At 37.0% G+C, this 20,398-nt stretch overlaps 1 protein-coding gene across 3 annotated transcripts in view; it reads left to right on the top strand.

Annotated features, from left to right (window-relative positions):
• The window catches only part of BDP1 (B double prime 1, subunit of RNA polymerase III transcription initiation factor IIIB), a 95,388-nt gene that overhangs the window by 45,204 nt on the left and 29,786 nt on the right, over positions 1-20,398 (top strand). For all 3 annotated transcript variants that reach the window (XM_045999597.1, XM_045999596.1, XM_045999598.1), the window contains exons 20-26: positions 2,122-2,300; positions 3,945-4,149; positions 5,160-5,299; positions 8,905-9,106; positions 9,365-9,555; positions 10,501-10,888; positions 14,132-14,251. In XM_045999597.1, the coding sequence (XP_045855553.1) occupies positions 2,122-2,300; positions 3,945-4,149; positions 5,160-5,299; positions 8,905-9,106; positions 9,365-9,555; positions 10,501-10,888; positions 14,132-14,251 (1,425 nt within the window). The remainder of the gene's footprint in view (positions 1-2,121; positions 2,301-3,944; positions 4,150-5,159; positions 5,300-8,904; positions 9,107-9,364; positions 9,556-10,500; positions 10,889-14,131; positions 14,252-20,398) is intronic.

Genomic DNA, 20,398 nt, shown 5'->3' with positions numbered 1-20,398 from the left:
TGAAAAACATTATGGAGGGTCCTCAGAATAAAAAGAATTACCATATCCAGTAATTATAGTACTGAGTATTTGCCCAGTATGAAAAGACTAACTGCAAAAGATAGATGCACCCTTTTGTTTATCATAGCATTATTTACAATAGAGAAGATAGGAAAGCAACCAAAGTACTCACCAAGAGGTGAAGAAGAGTTTTATACACACACGCACACGAATATTACCCAGCCATACAAAAGAATGAGATGTTGCCATATACAGTAACATGAATGGGCCTAGAAGTCCCTTTTGCCAGGTGAGATGCTGTGCTAAGAGAAATAAGTCAGAGAAAGACAAATACCATCTATTTCCCTTACATGTGGAATCTGAAAAGTAAATGAACAGAAACAGACTCAAATACAGAGAACAAACTGGTGGTTGCCAGAGAAGGGGGTGGGAAGATGGGGGAAATAGGAAAAGGGGATTAAGAGGTCCAAACTTCCCAGGGCCACTGGCTGGCTTAGTTGGTAGATCATGAAACTCTTGATCTTGGGATTGTGAGTTTGAACCTCATGTTGGGTATAGAGATTACTTAAAAATAAAAATCTTTAAGAAGCACAAACTTTCAGTCATGAAAGAAGTAACAGATAAGCACGATATAGGGAATATACTTAATAATATAGTAACATATGTAATAATATAGTAACATATGGTTATAGATAGTGACTGTACTTAACGTGGTGAGTATTGAGTAATGTATAGAATTGTTGAATCACTGTGTTGTACATCTAAAACTAATAAAACATTGTCAACAGTACTTTAATAATAATAAAAAAAAGCCCAGTTCATAAAAAAGATAATAAAATGATGTATTTTTTTAAAAGTGCAATTTTGGATTAAAATTTTTTGTTTTGTTTTTATTTATTTTTAATTATTTATTTATTTGAGAGAGAGAGAGAGAAAGCATGATGGGGGTAGGTAAGAGGGAGAAGCAGACTCCCTGCTGAGTGGGGAGCCCCATGTAGGGCTCCATCCTGGGACTCTGGGATCATGACCTGAGCCGAAGGCAGATGCTTAACCAACTGAGCCACCCAGGTGCCCCAAGTGTTTAAAAATGGCTTAGTTCTGGGGCACCTGGGTGGCTCAGTTTGTTAAGAGTTAATAAAACTCTTGATTTTGGCTTAGGTTTTGATCTCAGGGATGTGAGTTCAAGCCCAGTGTGGAGCCCATTTAAAAAATAAATAAAGAGGGCACCTGGATGGTTCAGTTGGTTAAGCAACTGCCTTCGGCTCACGTCATGATCCTGGAGTCCTAGGATCAAGTCCCGCATCAGGCTGCCCGCTCAGCGGGGAGTCTCCTTCTCCCTCTGATCCTCTCCCCTCCCATGCTCTCTCTCTCACCCTCATTCTCTCTCAAGTAAATAAATTTTTAAAAATAAAATAGCTTAGTGCTTACAATGCTTGAAAATTTGCATTTTTTCTTCCTGCTCTTAAATTTTAAAAAGGTATATCTTTTTTATTGATTATTTTATCTGATTATAAAAATTTCAGATTGAAAAAATACATAATCTAAAAAGCAAGAGTCCATTATAATGACCCATTTCTTCCTCCCAGGTTAATCAGTCATGTAGCTATTTTGAGTATGTCCACCTAGTCTTTTCTGTATATATACTTATTTACATAAATAATAAAATGTGTGGGTATTTTCTTTGTTTTCCAAAAATGGTGTTATAATTTGCCTTCTCATTTTTTTCACTTAATATTATGAACATATTTTTGGATCAGTATATACGATTTATCTTCTAAATTGTTCTGGATTATTCCATTATAAGCAAATTATAATTTATTCAATATCTTACTAATAGGTTTATCTTGTTCCCAGTGTTTTGATTTTGTTCTTGCTTTTTTGGGGGCTATTAAATGGGTATAGTAAACATCTTTATATATACTTTTCCATATACTTACTTGAATATGTTTGTAAGATACATTTCTAGAAGTAAATTTGCTGAGAATCAAAATTTTTAGTAGATACCTTTTTGTTGTCCTCTGCAGAGACTCTACTAATTTATTTTGCTAGTAGTGTATGAAAGTTCCTGTTTCCCTATGCTTTTATCAACCCTCAGTGAAATTTTTCTTACCTACCTTCTAGGGTGTGGCTTCCCTAATGACATCAAGAGAAAAAGACAAATCAGGTCACAGGGAGGAGGAGACTATAATATTACCATGTATACAGACTGAAAAGGACCTTTCACCTTCAAGTTCTTGTGATCCTGAAGCGATGTCTCAGCCTGTACAGACCCAGGAAAAGGAATTAGTTGTTTCTATGGGGTAAACAGTGATACTTCTTTGAAAATCTAAAATATATGTATATTTTCTCAAAAAAAGGAAAGGAAAATCTAAAGTATGAGAGAATTCTTTCAAGTATTTCTTCATTGTTACTAAGATGTGTTAATGTATTTTAAAAGTGAATATCAAGAATACTTGGTTTATTTTTATTTATTATTATTATTATTATTATTATTTTTAATATTTTATTTATTTGACAGAGAGAAATCACAACCAGGCAGAGAGGCAGGCAGAGAGAGAGGAGGAAGCAGGCCCCCTGCGGAGCAGAGAGCCCGACGCGGGGCTCGATCCCAGGACTCTGGGATCATGACCCGAGCTGAAGGCAGAGGTCTTAACCCACTGAGCCACCCAGGCGCCCCTTTTATTTATTATTTTTAAAAAGATTATTTGAGAGACAGTACTCAGGGAGGAGGGGCAGAGGGAGAGGGAAAGAGATTCTTAACCAGATGCCACACTGAGCACATAGCCCTCTGTGGGGTTTGATCTTATGACCCTGACATCATGACCTGAGCCAAAACCAATAGTTGGATGCTTAACTGACTCCAGCACCCAGGCTCTCCAAGAATACTTGGTTTATTTTTATTCATATGTCAGACTGCCTAAAATAGAAAATCACACTGAGTTAACACCTTTTGATGCTTACCTGCTTGTATTCACTATTAGCTACTTAGGGTTTTATGCAAACTACTGCATTTAAAAATACATGTATATAAAGATTGTATTCATTATCTTCTTAGCAACTGTAGTACAAAAGTGCCTGGGTGGCTTAGTTGGTTAAGCATCTGCCTTCAGCTAGGGCATGATCCTGGGGTCCTGGGATCGAGTTCCACTTTGAGTTCCTTGCTTAGTGAGTGCCTGCTTTTCCCTCTCCCTCTGCCTGCTACTCTCCCTGCTTCTCTCTGCTTGTGCTCTCTCTCTCTCTCTCTTTGTCAAATAAAATCTTTACAAAAAAGATTGTAGTAGAAGACTTATTTACAGTTTTTTTTTAAAGCCAAACCACACCTGGATATCTTTTTTTTTTTTTTTTTAAGATTTTATTCATTTATTTGATAGACAGAGATCACAAGTAGGCAGAGAAACAGGCAGAGAGAGGAGGAAGCAGGCTCCCTGCTGAGCAGAGAGCCCGATGTGGGGCTCGATCCCAGGACCCTGAGATCATGACCTGAGCTGAAAGCAGAGGCTTAAACCCACTGAGCCACCCAGGCGTCCTCGACTTATTTACAGTTTTAACCATTTTTTAATATAGATGGTCTGGTGTTATTAATGCACATTCACAAAAATGCACATTCATGTTGTTTTGCAACAGTTACGACATATATCTCCAGAACTTTTTCATTTTTCCAAACTGAAACTTCACCCTTTAACAAGACTACCCCATTCCCCTTCTTCCATTCCCCTGGCAACTACCTTTATACTTTCTGGCTCCATGAATTTGAATTTTCTACATTACATAAATTCATTACCTTTTGAGGATTAAAATAACTTTTTTAAAAATAAAAGAATATATATCATTGAAGTAATTTGATTTTATAGTTTTTTAGAGAAGATTCAAATTTTATATTTTTACACTAGTTTTCATCTTTTTACAGTCCAGTTCCCTCTCTTTCTCCCTGTCCTCTCTTCTAGGGCTCATAGAACAAACACTTTTCAGCAAGAAGTGAAGGAAATCATTTTCCCAACTGCTCGAGTAGTAAGGAGCCGACTTCAGAGACCCAGACCGAACATAAAAAAGGCTGGACCGAGGCAAATAGAAAAAGGTGAAGCTGAAGGCGTAATTAAGGAAGAAAGAACAATAGTACAAAAAGATGAAACTAAAAAGTTGCTGACCGTGGTAAGTTATTGTTATGTAATTGAGCCTTCTAATGCATGTTAAAATATGAAATGACATCTCAGACTAGGTTTAGAATATAGGCATGTGACACACTCATCAATGAATATATGACATATCTAGTTCTGTTCTAGATTTATCATTCTGGATTTTTTTTTAATGAAAGTAGATTTTCCCCTAATTAATGAACCTATTCATTATGAAAATATTCAATTAATATAAAATATTATAATACTATTGAGGTAACCACTGAAAACCTTCTGACATATCTTACTGGGTGTATCTCCATGCGTGCATGTGTGTACACTTGTATAAATTTAAATAATACAATCTCTGGGGCACCTGGCTGGTTCAGGTGGTAGAAAAATGCAGCTCTTGATCTTCGGGTTGTAAGTTTAAGCCCCACATCAGGTATGGAGATGACTGAAACATAAGATAATTTTTTAAAATAGTAAAGTCACTGTGTACATGTTATTTTGTGACTTATATTTTACTTAATAAGTGACTTTTCATGTCAAGAAATATAGAGGTATATCGTTTTTCATTGCTGCATAACATTCTGCTGTTTGACAGCTGAACCAATCTTTTTTTGATATATCTTTTGGTATAAATCTAAGTAGTATAATGAACTTTTCAACAGATCTTATTTCTTTGTCCTTCTTTTTCTCTGTCTACCAAGGGAAAAATCTAGATTTAAAGCCATTGTCATCCTTGTTTGAAACCTCTCTATCCCCAGAAGAAATCATTGAACTTTTTTGGAAAAATTTTGGGGGTGGGGTGGGGGGGTGGTAGGTGTTCACAACAGATAATTATTTAGTTTTTAAAGTGTCCTGTAAACATAATAATTGCAATAATTGAAGCTTCTCTCTGAATTAGATAGTTTTATTTTGGACAAAAAGTGAACATTGCATTCCTAGTTTGACTCTTTGTTTTGAAAAACTCGGTACCTAATGATTGAAATATTTTGGGAGGTATTAGAAAAAAAAAGTGCTACCATTCTTTTGTCATTTTAGCCAAGCTCTCCAGTTGGAACTGAAATTGAAGTTGTATCCTCCAAAGTTTCAGAAGGTATAACATGTGAAAACCAGAGTCACATGGTCCTTGCAGAACCTCTTCATCTTAACAAAATAAATGTTTTCGATGAAAAGATGAGGTGAGTTTGCTTTTAATGAGAAAAGCGTAAAACTTCTAAAGATAAAGGTTGGAGAACTTGACATCAAGAAAATTTTGTGAAAGGTTAAAGCAATACTTAATTATGAAATGGAATTTTTAAAAATTTTTATTTTTTAAAGATTTTATTTATTTGACAGACACAGAGAGGGAACACAAGCAGGGGGAGTGGGAGAGGGAGAAGCAGGCTTCCCGCTAGCAGGGAGCCTGATTTGAGCCCTGATCCCAGAACCCAGGGATCATGACCCGAGCGGAAGGCAGACGCTTAATGACTGGGCCACCCAGGTGTCCGAAATAGAATATTTTAAATATGCTTCTTCAAATACTATAAGAATTGCGTGATTGTTATTCTCTTCATTTATAATTTCTCCACAAAGTTTGATGAGCCTCCTCATATTTTATTTTATTTTTTTAAAAGATTTTTGTTTATTTATTTGACAGAGATCACAAGTAGGCAGAAAAGCAGGCAGAGAGAGAGGAAGGGAAGCAGGCTCCCTGCTGAGCAGAGAGCCCAACTTGGGGCTCGGTCCCAGGACCCTGAGACCATGACCTGAGCCGAAGGCAGAGGCTTTAACCCACTGAGCCACCCAGGTGCCCCGATTTTATTTTCTCTGCCTGCCTCTCTGCCTACTTGTGATCTCTGTCTGTCAAATAAATAAAAATCTTTTAAAAAAAAACAAAAAAAACCCCAAACTAAATTTAATAGTAGACAAGTTCTTAAGTTCTTGGTATATTTAGAAATTTATATCCTACTGACTAAAATTCATACGTAGGAAATGCTATATCCTAGAATATCCCAAACCAAATGTTAAGAATGATATCTTTTAAATGAGTTAGACTAGAAAGGTGAAGATATTTCAGTATTACCACTTTTATTTATAACTTAAAATCTGCTTTATTATTACTGATACTACTTTTTTTTTTTTTTTTTTCAAAGATTTCATTTATTTATTCCGCAGACAGAGATCACAAGTAGGCAGATAGGCAGGCAGAAAGAGAGGGGGAAGCAGACCTCCTGCCAAGCAGAGAGCCTGATGTGGGGTTCGATCCCAGGACCCTGAGATCATGACCAGAGCCGTAGGCAGAGGCTCACCCACTGAGCCACCCAGGTGCCCCTCTGATACTACTTAAAAAAAAAAAAAAGATTATTTATTTTAGAGAGCAGGTGTGCATATATGTGCACGTGTGTGAGTGAGCAGGGAGGGGGCAGAGGGAGAGAGAGAATCTCAAGCATTCTCCCCACTGAGCGCCGAACCCCATACAGGCATCAATCTCATGGCCCTGAAATGACCTGGGCCAAAATCAGAAGTTGGCCTCTTAACCAACTGAGCCACCCAGGCACCTTAATACTACATTATGATTAGCAGTTATCAAAGGATGCTTCATTGCAAGGGTACCACTAGAGGGAAGACCCAAAAGAAGTGAAGGACCAGCAGGTCCAGAGGTTGTCTAAGGGGAGAGGGAATAGCAGCTTGGAAGTACTTAAGGTGAGAGCATGTCTGGCTTGTTTGAGGAACAGTGAAGGGAGCTGTGTGAAACGGGGAAGAAGAAGGAGAGTAGTAGATGTAGGAAAGGGTAAAGGCAGACTAGGGAGAATGGCAGATTATATTGTAAGGAATACAGACCATTGTAAGTATTTGATTTTGACTCTACTGAGCCTTTAAAGATTAGTGACCTTCAAGTTCAGCTTTCCTAAGGCTCTCATTTGTCATTAACTAGCTAGCTAGACCAAGAGGATTTAAATGGCTTGTTCAAAATAAACACTGGCAAATTAGTTTTTAAACTTAAGTTTTCAGGATTTATGACTTTCAGACTAGCAGATTCCTGTAGTTACATTAGCAGACTTTCTTGAAAGAAACTTTATGTTTCAAGAGATTTTATGCTGAACTTTTATGTTTTTTAATGAGAGAAATCAAACTTTTAATTTTTTATGGAAACCCATGCTCCAGCCCACCCCACCCCCCTTTTTTTCTCTTGAAAACCCTTTTTCTATTCATGAGATTCATTCCATCTGTTCACTTTATCACGACTGATACTTTCTTCAGAGTAAAAATCTTTATAGTTTTAAAATTAGGTTGTTCCTAAGTCCAGTATTGTCTTGTTGTCCCTTTTGACTTAAGTAGCATGTTAGGTTTATATATTTATTTTACTTTTACTTGCCTTTGTAGAATCACACTTGAGTGTAAATAACTTACTTTAAATATAATCTGTTTTCCTAAATTCATTGGCCTACATTGGAATGTATTTAGCCAGCATCATAACCTTGTTAGAATCTCCAGTGAACTTCCTTGGTGTTTTGCTGCCGGAAGAGCTTAGCAGAGTTGGAACATTGGGTAATATAACTGAGTACTTCTCTGCTAGGTAATTTGTTAGAAATATTACTTAAGATTAGTCTTTAAGGGGCACCTGGGTGGCTCAGTGGGTTAAAGCCTTTGCCTTCAGCTCGGGTCATGGTCTCAGGGTCCTGGGATTGAGCTCTGCATCGGGCTCTCTGCTCACCGGGGAGCCTACTTCCCTTCCTCTCTCTCTGCCTGCCTCTCTGCCTACTTGTTATCTCTGTCAAATAAATAAATAAATCTTTAAAAAAAAATTAGTCTTTAATATAGATCTTTCAGAGGACTCCTGATAGATACTTATATGCCTAATTTTCTTTATATTTATATTTATATTTATATTAGTTTTAAGCTTCTCAATTCAGAATTCAGAATTCAGAATTCAGATCCTTGCCAGTTATTAAAATATTTTCCAGGAGAACTACCCTTCAGGGGTTGTTTTGGGAACTATACCTACTCTGTTGAATGTTAAACCTTGTCTTTTTCTGATTTGGCAGATACAAAATGATTATTTTGAGATCCTGTGACAGTGGCTATCAGTAAACCTTTTTCCATAAACTGATAGGACTCTGGCTTTCAAGCCTGGTCTTGAACCAGAAGGACCAAGGGATGTTGTGACATTATGTATTTGTTCATGCTTCAGAGCCCAGTTGAAGATAGTTGTTTAAAGTACCATTGTGGGGGCACCTGGGTGGCTCAGTTGGTTAAGCTGCTGCGTTTGGCTCAGGTCATGATCCCAGAGTCCCAGGATCAAGTCCCGCATTGAGCTCCCTGCTCAGTGGAGAGCCTGCTTCTCCCTTTCCCCTCTGCCTTCCGCTCTGCCTATTTTTGCTCTCTCTCTCTCTTTCTCTCTATCAGATAAATAAATAAAATCTTAAAAAAAAAAAAAAGTACCATTGTGAAATTCATGTTCAACTACTGGCAGGTTTTTTTTTTTTTGTATCTAATTATCTCTCTGAAAATTACTTAACGTACCATGACACTACACACCAGAATCTATGAATGAAGTAAAAGAAGATTAATATTACTGAAAACTATTTTCCAGACTGTACAGAAAATGGAAATTATAAAAGCTTTTATATTCTTTTTATCAGCATATATGGTTTCATTTTATGTTCTTGGTTTTAAAGCCAATTTATATGCAGTCCTTTGAACATAGTATTGGTTTGTGTTCAAAATTGTTTGATATAACAGCTCTCTTGTCAATAAGGAATTCTGATTTTGGTTTTTCATCATAACTTGTACTTCATTCTAGACATGAACCTAAAAGGTCTGTTCCTAGTCCAGCACATTTGGTAAGAAGGCAGTTCCGAAAGGTTAAGCCAAATTTGGGAAGAGCACATGGTAAGAAAGATGAGCCAGGCATAGAAAAAGACAGAGCAGATGAGAGTGAGGTGCGGAAGCCAGAAGATAATTTGCTGCAGCCCCAAGATTCTGACACCTACCTCCTTCAAAAAGTAAGTTTGAAAAAAAGACTTTTTGTCAGTGGGCTCTGTTTTGTCAAGATCATGAAGAAGAGAATTTAAAATAATATAGTTTTGTCTTTTGTACTATAACTGATTTTATAAAAATTGAGTGACCTTCTAATATTATAAAAAGGTAGAAACCAGTCACTTGTATGTGTGTAAACTTAGAGCTTTAGGCCTAGCCACTGAACCAAATGATCATAAATACTGTTTCCTTGGTAATATGAGCTATTTCTTCTTAAACTTAAGGAAAAGGCCGAGTTTCTGACATCTTTGGAGGTTTCAGCAAGAAAAGATTGTGTAGATTCCACGGAGGCTAGTTTGGCCAAAAGCAGTGCTCATTTAGAAGTTGGACCATCAGGAAGTGTTGGAGGAAAAACTGTAGGGGATAATTCTGTGTCTTCAGTTGCTGAAGAGCAGTGTCTCAGTAAACTATCAAGGTAAAGTTTTATTTAACAAATACTTCCAGAATAAGGAATAAAAATAACTTTTTTATGGATGTCTTGCCATAACTTACTGGTAGAGTAAAAAGATGGTTTGTTAAGAAAAGTGTAGATTGGTTGGTAATTACAGGTCTTTTCCTTTCCCACTTAGGATTTTACTTATTAAAGTTTACTTTTTTCTTGTGTTCTTAGGAAGATTTTTCTTCCCTACAGTTAAAATTTCTGGATGTTGAGTGTATTAGACATGAGTGGAAGCCTGACCAAAGTGGCAGTATCTGTTACCTAAATAAAGTGCTAGTTCAGGTGGGGTCACAAATACACCTGAAGGGTACTCATGTTCTGTAGGTTTTAAGGAAAGTGGAAAAGAACTTAAGTTCTAAAAAACAACTGTTCTGATGGATTTTTTGCCTTCCCTTCTTTATTTTAACCTAGTCTGTTAACCCAGTGGGATACACCAGTATCACTTAAAAAAATTTTTAAAAAATTTTTTATTAACATATAATGTATTATTAGCCCCAGGGGTACAATGTCTATAACCCAGCCACCCTCTCCCTTCCCCCCTCTCCCCCTAGCAACCCTCAGAGTATCACTTCTTTTTGAGCTCATTTTGTTTTATTGGGCCATTTTCCTTTTCTCATTTTCTTCTAATAATTTCCAGTCTTATATCCCATCTTCACTTAAATAGCAAGGAAAAAATGGCCCAGAGTTAAAAACTTACTACGAAAAATTTATAGGTAGGTAACTAAGAATGAACTCTGAATAAGGAACTGATAGTAATAGTACATTTCTTTCTTCATTTCACAGAGTAAGTTTTTGACTTAATGAGTTGTGGACATTTTCAATTTAAATGCTTGAAGTGGGATTTCATTCTGAAATTTTGGTTTCATTAAAATGTCCTCCATGTGTATATAATGACTATTGTTATTTTGATTAAACATCCAGCTCTCCACAGCTGTTAAAAGAATCAAATTACTCTAAAATTGGTCTGGATCGAAGAACAACTGCCTCTTCTACTTCTGAGTGTGAGGTAGATCATGGTGGAAGGAGAATGCATCGCAGGATGAAACCAAGTGTCACCAGAGGGCGTGGATCAAAACGAGTTCGAAGTAAGACCTCTAGGAGGGAACCTCGTGCTTCCAAGGCCACGCTGGTGACTCTTCGGGCTTCACAGGAAGAAGATGAAGATGATGATGAAGATTTTGAGCCTGATTATGAAGATGAAAGTTACCATCTTGCTCCAGAAGAAGTAAACAAAGCTCCGGTGTTTGTTCCCATTGGTCTTAGGTCTCCTGAACCTGTTTCTGCTCAGATCGAGGAAACAATGGAAGAGGTAGTTTGTTTTTTGAATTCTTGGAAGTTTGCCTTGTTTTTTTTCTTTTAGCGTATCATTGTTTCTTCTTAGTGATTATTAAGATTTGAAAAGTTCGTTCTCTAAATAGCCTCTACCAAATGTAATTTGTTTGAGGCCTGGGGGATATCTGAAGGAATCAGTAGGAGCCTCCTATGATTACGTAACCTCTGTGACCCAGGCCCACCATGAGGTAGTTTATTATAATAATAAGTATCGAAATCTAATTTCATTTGTACGTGGAGGCTGCTTAATCTATTTTCTGATTAGTTTTTCTTTTTCATTTTGGCAGGTGTTTTTCTGTTAACTCTCCGATAGGCTGGGGCTGGTTGGTAGAGAGTGTAGAAGGGACGTACTTCTTTTTATTTTTTTTCTTTTCTTGTTAAAAATTTTGACAAAATATACATAAAATGTATCATCTTAGCCATTTTAAGTGTGTAGTTCAGTGGCATTAAGTGCATTCATATTGTTGTGCTACACTATCACCACTGTCTATCCACAGAACTTTTTTGTCTTGCAGAACTAAAACTATACCCATTAAACGATAATTTCCCATTACCTCCTCCCCTCTTGCCTATGGCAAACACCATTCTGCTTTCATCTTTATGACATTACTCTAGGTACTTCAGGTAACTGGAATCATACAGTGTGTCCTCATTGTGACTGGCTTATTTCATTGGGTATAAAGTTTTTTAGGGTTCATCCATACTGAAGCATGTGTTCTTTTTGTGTTCATCCATCTTGAATTAGAGTGTTCTTTTTTTAAGGTTCAATAGTACTTCATCATATATCTGTATCACATTTTGTTTATCTTTTTATCTGTCAGTGGATGGTTGGTTACCTCCACCTTTTGGCTGTTACTACAGAGAGTCTGCTATGAACATGGGTATACAAATATCTCTTCTAAACCCTGTTCTCAATTCTTTTGGGGATATACCTAGAAGCGGAGTCACTAATTATATGGTAAATTGTACACCAGTTTTTACTATTTTGAAAAACTTTCATACTGTTGGCATAGCAGTTGTATCATTTCTCCTTCCTGTCGGTAGTGTACAAGGCTTCCAATTTCTCCATATTCTCACCAGCCCTTTTATTTATTTATGGCTATTTTTATATTATGGCTATTTTTCAGAATAGCCATCCTAATGAATAGATGATAGAGGAACATAATATTTCAACTTACTTTGTTATAAGTGCTCCTGTTTTGCCTCTTGGTCTAGTATTCCATCTTTGTTTTTGCCTCAATTTTTAGTAATTTACTTGGCTTAAAGAGCAGCACAACCACATCTCTTTTGTATTAAGCATTTGTGATTGTTTTTGAGTCATTTGCAACAGAATTTAGGAATTAACTGAGGTAGTAGTGATGATGATAGCAAAAGAAGTAGGAAACTCAAACCAATTCAAGTAATGTTAAATCCAGAATTGATGGATTATTGAATCTGTAGCTTCACATTTATGATGAATGGAAGTTCATAACCACCTTTATTTATTCACTGTTAATAATCACATACTAGATGTTATAAAGTTCATGAGTTAGAATGGTTGAAACTAAATAAAAATGGTGCAAAATGAAATTTCTTATAACTGAAAGTTCTAAGATGAAGATAATGAATTTACGTTTTATTTGAAACCAAGAAAATGCAAAAAGAAAGTTAATTTTTTGCAAGGAAAGCTGGTTAACACAGCATGAGAATTCATTTAGTTTTATGTTTTGTATTTTACTATTTTCATTGGTTGAAAGGCACATTGTTTTTTTGTTTTAAAGATTTATTTATTTATTTATTTGGTGAGATAGAGAGAGAGAGACAGCTAGAGAAGGAGAGGGAGAAGCTGACTTCCCACTGAGTAGGGAGCCCGATGGGGAGTCCTCCCAGTGCCCTGGGATCACAACATGAGCTGACGGCAGATGCCACCCAGGTGCCTCTGAAAGGCACATTGTTAAGTGAAAGAAGTCAGTTGCAGAAGAATAATATAATCACGTAATTATCTATTTGTATGAAATGTCTCAAACAGAAAAATCTGTAGAGACAGAAAATAGATTAGTGGTTTGCCGTAGGGATTTGGAGATGAGGGGTTAAGAGAGTGATAACTAATGAATATTGGATTCTTTTTTGAAGTGATAAAAATGTTCTAAAAGTAACTGTGGTGATGGTTCTTCCTAACTGCATATTAAAACATCAAATTATATACTTTACATGGCTGAATTCTTGTTATGTACATCGTATCTCGGTAAAGCTGTTTAAAAAAAAAAGCTTTAAAACTGGACAGTGCCTTAAGGAACCAACTTTCAGGTATCTATAGTATTTCCATTTGTCATCCATTCCCAACTCTTGAGAAAATATTTTGTTTATTCAAGTCACATTAACTTTCTCATTCATCCTGGATAGTAGCAAAAATTTTTCTCTAATATTTGCTTCTGAGAAAACAGATATAGAACGCATAACTGTTAACTATAGTAATTATATCATGAAGGCAGATTTTCATACTTGACTCTTTACTCACTTTTTCTTGAATCATAGTTTTTTATACTTACCTTTCTATAAATAAGGGACTAGAAGCCAGATTGTCTTGTGTACAGTCTAGGAGAGAAATCTTAATCCTTTAGTCCCCAGATTCTAGTGCTCTATGACCAAAAAGACTGTTATGTGAGTAAATGTGAATGAATTCATTTTTTCACATGTCCATGGCTATGGCTATCATGGGGTTGTGGGAGAGTGTTGTTGCCTTGGTGCAGAGGTGGACGCATGGTCAATCTTTTCCAAGTGCTTTCAACTCATCTTTTTTACAGCACTGAAGATGATGTATAGTTAGATAATTGCATGTCTGTTTTTCTCAGATTGTGAATTCCTTGAAGGTAGGGACTACACTTGACTTACTCAGCTTTATACCCTTGTATCTGTAGCCTTCTAGTTTTTAGGAAGCGCTGCATAAATGTTCACAGATTGGTGAGAGAAATTATGGGAACATAGAGACAAAGTGGGGATCGTAGACAGGGAAACGCTAGGTACTAAGAAGATTACTTTGGAAATTTTGTTTACTGTTTGTAAGGATCACTCCAAAACCTTAAATGTTTTACTTTGCCAAGTTGATGTCAAGTTACTATATTTCAGTTTTTAATTGTGTATGAATGTGGGTTCATTCAGTTTAACACTTTATTTTACTTAATCATTTTGTTATACTGACTAGTATCCCAAAATGAAATAATGGAACTTCTCATTTTGACAGCTTGAAATAACTGTGAATGTACCAGATATAGGCATAGCTGTTGTTGAACATCCACTGTCAAACACAGATGTGACTATTCAGGAGATGAGACAAGAAGAAAATTTGAAGGCATTATCTGTCGTAAGCACCCATTTTATTATGTTTTGTTTTTACTTTTTTGTTTACTTTCAAAAGAGTGGAGATTTATTTTGAAAGCTTTAAGTTTACAAGCCATTCTTGCTAATTTCTATTATGTAGGGAGCTGTGAGTATGAATTGGAGAAACTGGTGACTAATCCATAGATTTTGTATTTCAGTTGGAAAGCATTGATTTTTGTGTATGTGCCTGAAGAACTCTTACGAGCCTCATAAACTTACATTAAAGTTCTGTTGCATAAAATCTATATTATAGGGGCGCCTGGGTGGCTCAGAAAGTTAAGCTTCTGCCTTTGGCTCAGGTCACGGTCTCAGAGTCCTGGGATCAAGCCCTGTGTCGGGTTCTCTGCTCGCTGGGGAGTCTGTTTCTCCCTTCTCTCTACCTGCCTCTCTGCCTACTTGTGATCTCTCTCTCTGTGTCAAATAAATAAATAAAATCTTAAAAAATATATATTAAATATAAATTACTTAAAATGTATTTAGTTGCATTTTGTTTGGTACTCTTCCTTATTTGGTTAGCATTTCTCTTGTTTTTGAAGAAGATGACAGCAGATTCTACTTTTTTAACAACTTTATTTTTAAAAATTTTTATTTTTAAAAGATTTTATTTATTTATTTATTTGAGAAAGAGAGAGGGAGGTAGAGAAAGCACGGAAGGAGAGGGAGACTCCCCCTGAGCAGAGCGCCCAATGCAGGGCTTGATCGCAGGACTCTGGGATTAATGACCTCAGCTGAAGGCAGACATTCAACCGACTGAGCCACCCAGTCGCAGTACCCTTTTTAACAACTTCATTAAGATACATCTCACACGCCAAATAAGTCACCCACTGAAGTGTAATTCATTGGTTTCTGGTATATTTATAGATAAGTGTAAACATTGTAATAGTCAATTTTAGAGCATTTTCATCACCTCAGATACCTTAGGTCTCAAAGCAGTTGGAGCCTCATTTCCTTTGGACCCTCCCCAGGCTTAGGTAACTAGTAATCTACTTTTTGTCTCTGTAGATTTTCTATTCTGGATGTTTCATACAAATTGACTCCTACAATATGGTCTTTTATGCCTGGCGTTTTTCACTTAACATTCAGGTTCATTCATGTTCTAGCATGTATCAGTACTTCATTCCTTTTCGTGGTCATATAACTCTCCATGTAGACAGTACTGCATTTTGTCTATCTGTTCATGTGTTCATGGACATTTAGGTTGTTTCCATCTTCTGGCTTTTATAAATAATGCTGCTGTAAACATTCTCGTGCAAGTTTTTTTTTTTTTTTTTTAAAGATTTTATTTATTTATTTGACAGACAGAGATCACAAGTAGGCAGAGAGGCAGGCAGAGAGAGAGGAAGGGAAGCAGGCTTCCTGCTGAGCAGAGAACCCGATGCGGGGCTCGATCCCAGGACCCTGAGATCATGACCTGACCTGAGCCGAAGGCAGAGGCTTTAACCCACTGAGCCACCCAGGCGCCCCACTCGTGCAAGTTTTTATACTGACATTATGTTTTCATTTCTGTTGGATACTTTCTTAGGAGTACAATTGCTGGCTCCTATGGTAACTGTATGTTTAATCATTTGAGGAATTAGCAAAATGTTTTCCAACGCTGCTGCACCATTTTAACATTCCCACCAGCAACGTATGAGGGTTCTAATTTCATATCCTTGCAGACATTTGTTACTTGACTTTTTGGATCTAGCCATACTTAGTGGATGCGAAATGGCACCTCGTTATGATTTTGATTTGGATTCCCTAATGACTCATGTCATCAAGCATGTTTTCATGTGGTTATTGGCCATTTTTATATCATCTTTGCAGAAAAGTCTATTGAGAACCTTTTCCCATTTTTAAAAATTACTGGTCTATTTGTCTTTTTATTACTGAGTTTTAAGAATTTTTTATATTGTCTGTATACAAGTCTCTTATCACATATATGATTTGCAAATATTTTCTCCTGTGAGTTGTATTTTAATTTTCTTGATGGTTCACTTTAAAGTACAGAAGTTTTTAATTGTGATGGAGTCCATGTTATCTTTTTTCTTTTGTTGTTCATGCTTTTTTGTGAAAGCCAAGGTCCTCAAGATTTACTCCAATTTTTCTTCTAATAGTTTTATTTATTTCTTATTTTTTGAGAGAGAGAGTGCACACACAAGCAGGGGTTGGGGGTAGGGGCACAGGGAAAGGGATAAAATCTTTAGCTGGACATGAAGCCTGACACAGGGGCTTGATCTCATGACCATGGGATCATGACCTGAGCCGCAATCAAGAGCCAGACACTCAACTGACTGAGCCACTTCTTTTTTTTTTTTTTTTTAAGATTTTATTTGTTTGTCAGAGAGATAGAACACAAGTGGAGGAGTAGCAGGTAGAGGGAGAAGCAGGCTTCCCGTTGAGCAGGGAGCCCATATGGGACTCGATCCCAGGACCCTGGGATCATCCCCTGAGCCAAAGGCAGATGCTTAACTGACTGAGTCACCCAGGTGTCCCAGGCATCCCACTTCTTTTCTTTTTTTTAAGATTTTATTTATTTGACAGAGATCACAAGCAGGCAGAGAGAGGAGGAAGCAGGCTCCCCGCTGAGCAGAAATCCTGATGCAGGGCTCGATCCCAGGACCCTGGGATCATGACCTGAGCTGAAGGCAGAGGCTTTAACCCACTGAGCCACCCAGGCACCCCCTCAGGCATAACACTTCTAATAGTTTTATAGATTTTACTAGAGTTGTACATTTAGGTCTTTAATCAATTTTGAATGGATTTTTGTATGTGGTGTGATATTACAGTCCTTCATTCTCTGCATATGACTGTACAGTTGTTGCAGTATTTTTTTGAAGAGATTGTTTTTCCCTCATTGAATTTTTGTCAAAAATAGATCAGCTGTACATGTGTGAATTTATTTCTGAATTCTTAGCTCTATTCCATTGATTTATATGTATGTCCTTATACCAGTGATGCTCTGTTGATTGCAGTTTCTTTGTGTAAGTTTTGGAATTGGGAAAGTGTGAGTCATCCTACCTGATTCTTTGTTTAGAATTGTTTTGGCTTTTGAGGGACTCTTGCAATTCCATATGAATTTTAAAAATTTGTCAGTTTCTGGACATTATCTAAGATTCTGATTGGGATTACATTGGATCTGTAGATCACTTTGGGGGAGCTAGTCCCATTTTAATACTGAGTCTCCCAATCCAAGAACCTGGGTATTTGCCCATTTACGTAGGTTGTCTTTGATTTTTTTTCAGCAGTGTTTCATACTTTGCAGTGCACTTCCTTTGTTAAATTTATTATCAAGTATGTTGTTATTTTTGATGCTGTTGTGAATAGAATTGTTTTCTCAGTTTCACTTTCAGGTTCTTTATTGCAGGTGTATAGAAATACAATTGGTTTTTGTATATTGGTCTTGCGTACTGCACCTTTGCTGAACTCTTTAGTTTTTTCTTTTTTAATGAATTTAGCTCTTATTCAGAATTGAATAAGCAAAAGTTTAAGAAGCATTCACAAAGTACTTACATAAAAGAAAGTTAATAGGGACAGTTACAAGTTTGCAGCAAATAATTATAAAAGTACCCAGGGCAGCATGAATATAAACCATGTCACAGCATAGTGATCTCATTGTGAAATGAACAAGGCATAACTAACATTTGTACCAAGACCAGAATTAAAAAGTAAACATACTTTAAAAGTTTAATTCTACATTAAGCTTCTTCTCTTTCCCAGATCCTTAGTGAGTTTATACTCTGTAATCCTTAAGGAGTTTATACTATGTAATTCTTTTAAACAAACATATCATGTCAAACTATAAATTATATTGATGGGTAGTTAGTGTGAAAAGCCTCCTTAAAGATTTTTATTTTTATTTTTTTTTATTTATTTGACAGACAAAGCGCCTGGGTGGCTCAGTGGATTAAGCCGCTGCCTTCGGCTCAGGTCATGATCTCAGGGTCCTGGGATCGAGCCCGGCATTGGACCTGCTTCCTCCTCTCTCTCTGCCTGCCTCTCTGCCTACTTGTGATCTCTCTGTCTGTCAAATAAATTAAAAAAAAAAAAAAAAAAAAAGGCCTCCTTAAATGTACAAAGTAACTGGTACTGAATTGTGAGCTCTTTAGTTCTAATAGTTTTTTCTTTCCTTTATGTTTTTTTATTTTTAGTGGATTCTGTAGGATTTTCTACATATGAGATCATGACATGTGACTAGAGATAGTTTTTAGTTCTGCCTTTCTGTATTGGTTTCTCAGTATTGCTATAACAAAATGCCATGAACAAGGTAGCTCAAAATTATAGGAATTTAATTTTTTATTGTTCTGGAGGCTGGTCCAAAAATCGAGGTGCCACTTTTTAGAGGCTCTGAGGGAAAACCATTCTGGCCTTTTTCTTACTTTCTGACAGTTGCCAGCAGACCTTGTCATTCCTTGGCTTGTGGCAGCACATTTCCAATTTCTGCCTCCATTGCCACATGGTAATCTCCCTGTATGTGCGTCTCTATAACTTTTCTTCTAAAGACACCTCTCATATTGGATAGGGCCAACACTAATCCAGTATGACCTCCGGTTAACTTTATTACATCTAAAAAGGTCTTATTTCCAAATAACGCTAGATTCATATTACTGGGGTTAGGACTTTAACATATCTTTCTGGGTGAAAGAATTCAGTTTGTAACACTTTTCTTTCTTTTTTTCCCTCTTTTTTAAGGATTTTATTTATTTACTGACAGAGAGCACAAGCGGGGGAGTAGCAGGCAGAGGGAGAGGGAGAAGTAGGCTGCCCGCTGAGCAGGGAGCCCAATGCAGGGCTCGATCCCAGGACCTTGGGATCATGACCTGAGCAGAAGGCAGATACTTGACCACCTTAGCCACCCACACGCCCCATCTTAACAATGCTTTTCACTCAGCATGTCTTTTATTTCTTTTCTTTATTTTTTTTTTTTAAGATTTTATTATTTATTTGACAGAGGGAAGACAAGTAGGCAGAGAGGCAGACAGAGGGAGAGGGAGAAACAGGCTCTGCCTGAGCAGGGAGCCTGATGAGGGACTTGATCCCAGGACCCTGGAATCATAACCTGAGCCAAAGGCAGCCGTTTAACCGACTGAGCCACCCAGGTGCCCCAGCATGTCTTTTATTTCTGCTTACCTAATTGCCCTTGCTAGAACCTCCAGTATAGTGGTGAACAAAAATGGCGAGAGTGAGCATTTTTGTCTCATTACTGGTATGAGAGGAAAAGTATCGAGCCTTTCACCATTAAGTTTGATGTTAACTGTGGACTTTTCATAGATGTTTTATTTTTTTTTATCAAACTGAAGATGTTCTAGTCTTTTCCTAGTTTGCATAACAGTATTATCATGAAAGGGTGTTGGATGTTGTCATATGCTTTTTCTACATCTATTGAGATGATCGTATGATTTTACGTTTATATTGTATTGATGTCATGTATTACATTGAATTTTGATATTAAATAAAAAATTCTTGGGGCGCCTGGGTGGCTCAGTGGGTTAAGCCTCTCCCTTCAGCTCAGGTCATGATCTCAGGGTCCTGGAATCGAGCCCCACATTGGGCTCTCTGCTCAGTGGGGAGCCTCCTTCCATCTCTCTCTCTGTCTGTCACTCTGCATACTTGTGATCTCTGTCAAATAAATTAAGTCTTTAAAAAAATTGCGTCCAAGTTTTATATGTTGCTGTGTTTGGTTTGCTGATATTTTATTGATTTTTTGTGTGTGCAAGTTCATACTAAATAATTCTGTTTTCTATTACGAATCTGACACCAGATTCTTGTGGTGTCAGGAGCTGAAGTCCTGTTTTTTCTAGGAAGAAAGCCTTCCAGCTGGGGCCTGCAAGGAGAAAAGACCCTGCTTTCTTGGTTGCAGGTTCTTAGGTGGGGTCTCTGCTTCACTGAGCTGGGAAGAAGGACGGGGAGAGAGCAGTCTTAGTTCAAAACCACGGGCTCTCTACTTTGTTACTGTATTTTCATCAGTTTTCTCAGAAAGATGTGTCTTTTGCCCTGGGAACATTTCCAGAAGCTTTAAATGTTTTTTTTAATAAATTTCACCAGTTTCACTCGAGAGAAGGTTAGCAGAGCTCCTTATGATGTCATATTGGACATAAATCATGTAACTTCTTAATATGTTAAAATTCATTTAAGTTTTAAGTCACCTACT

This window comes from Meles meles, chromosome 3 (genome assembly GCF_922984935.1).
Source record: "Meles meles chromosome 3, mMelMel3.1 paternal haplotype, whole genome shotgun sequence".
NCBI lineage: Eukaryota > Metazoa > Chordata > Mammalia > Carnivora > Mustelidae > Meles > Meles meles.
This window is presented reverse-complemented; position numbering and strand designations above follow the sequence as displayed.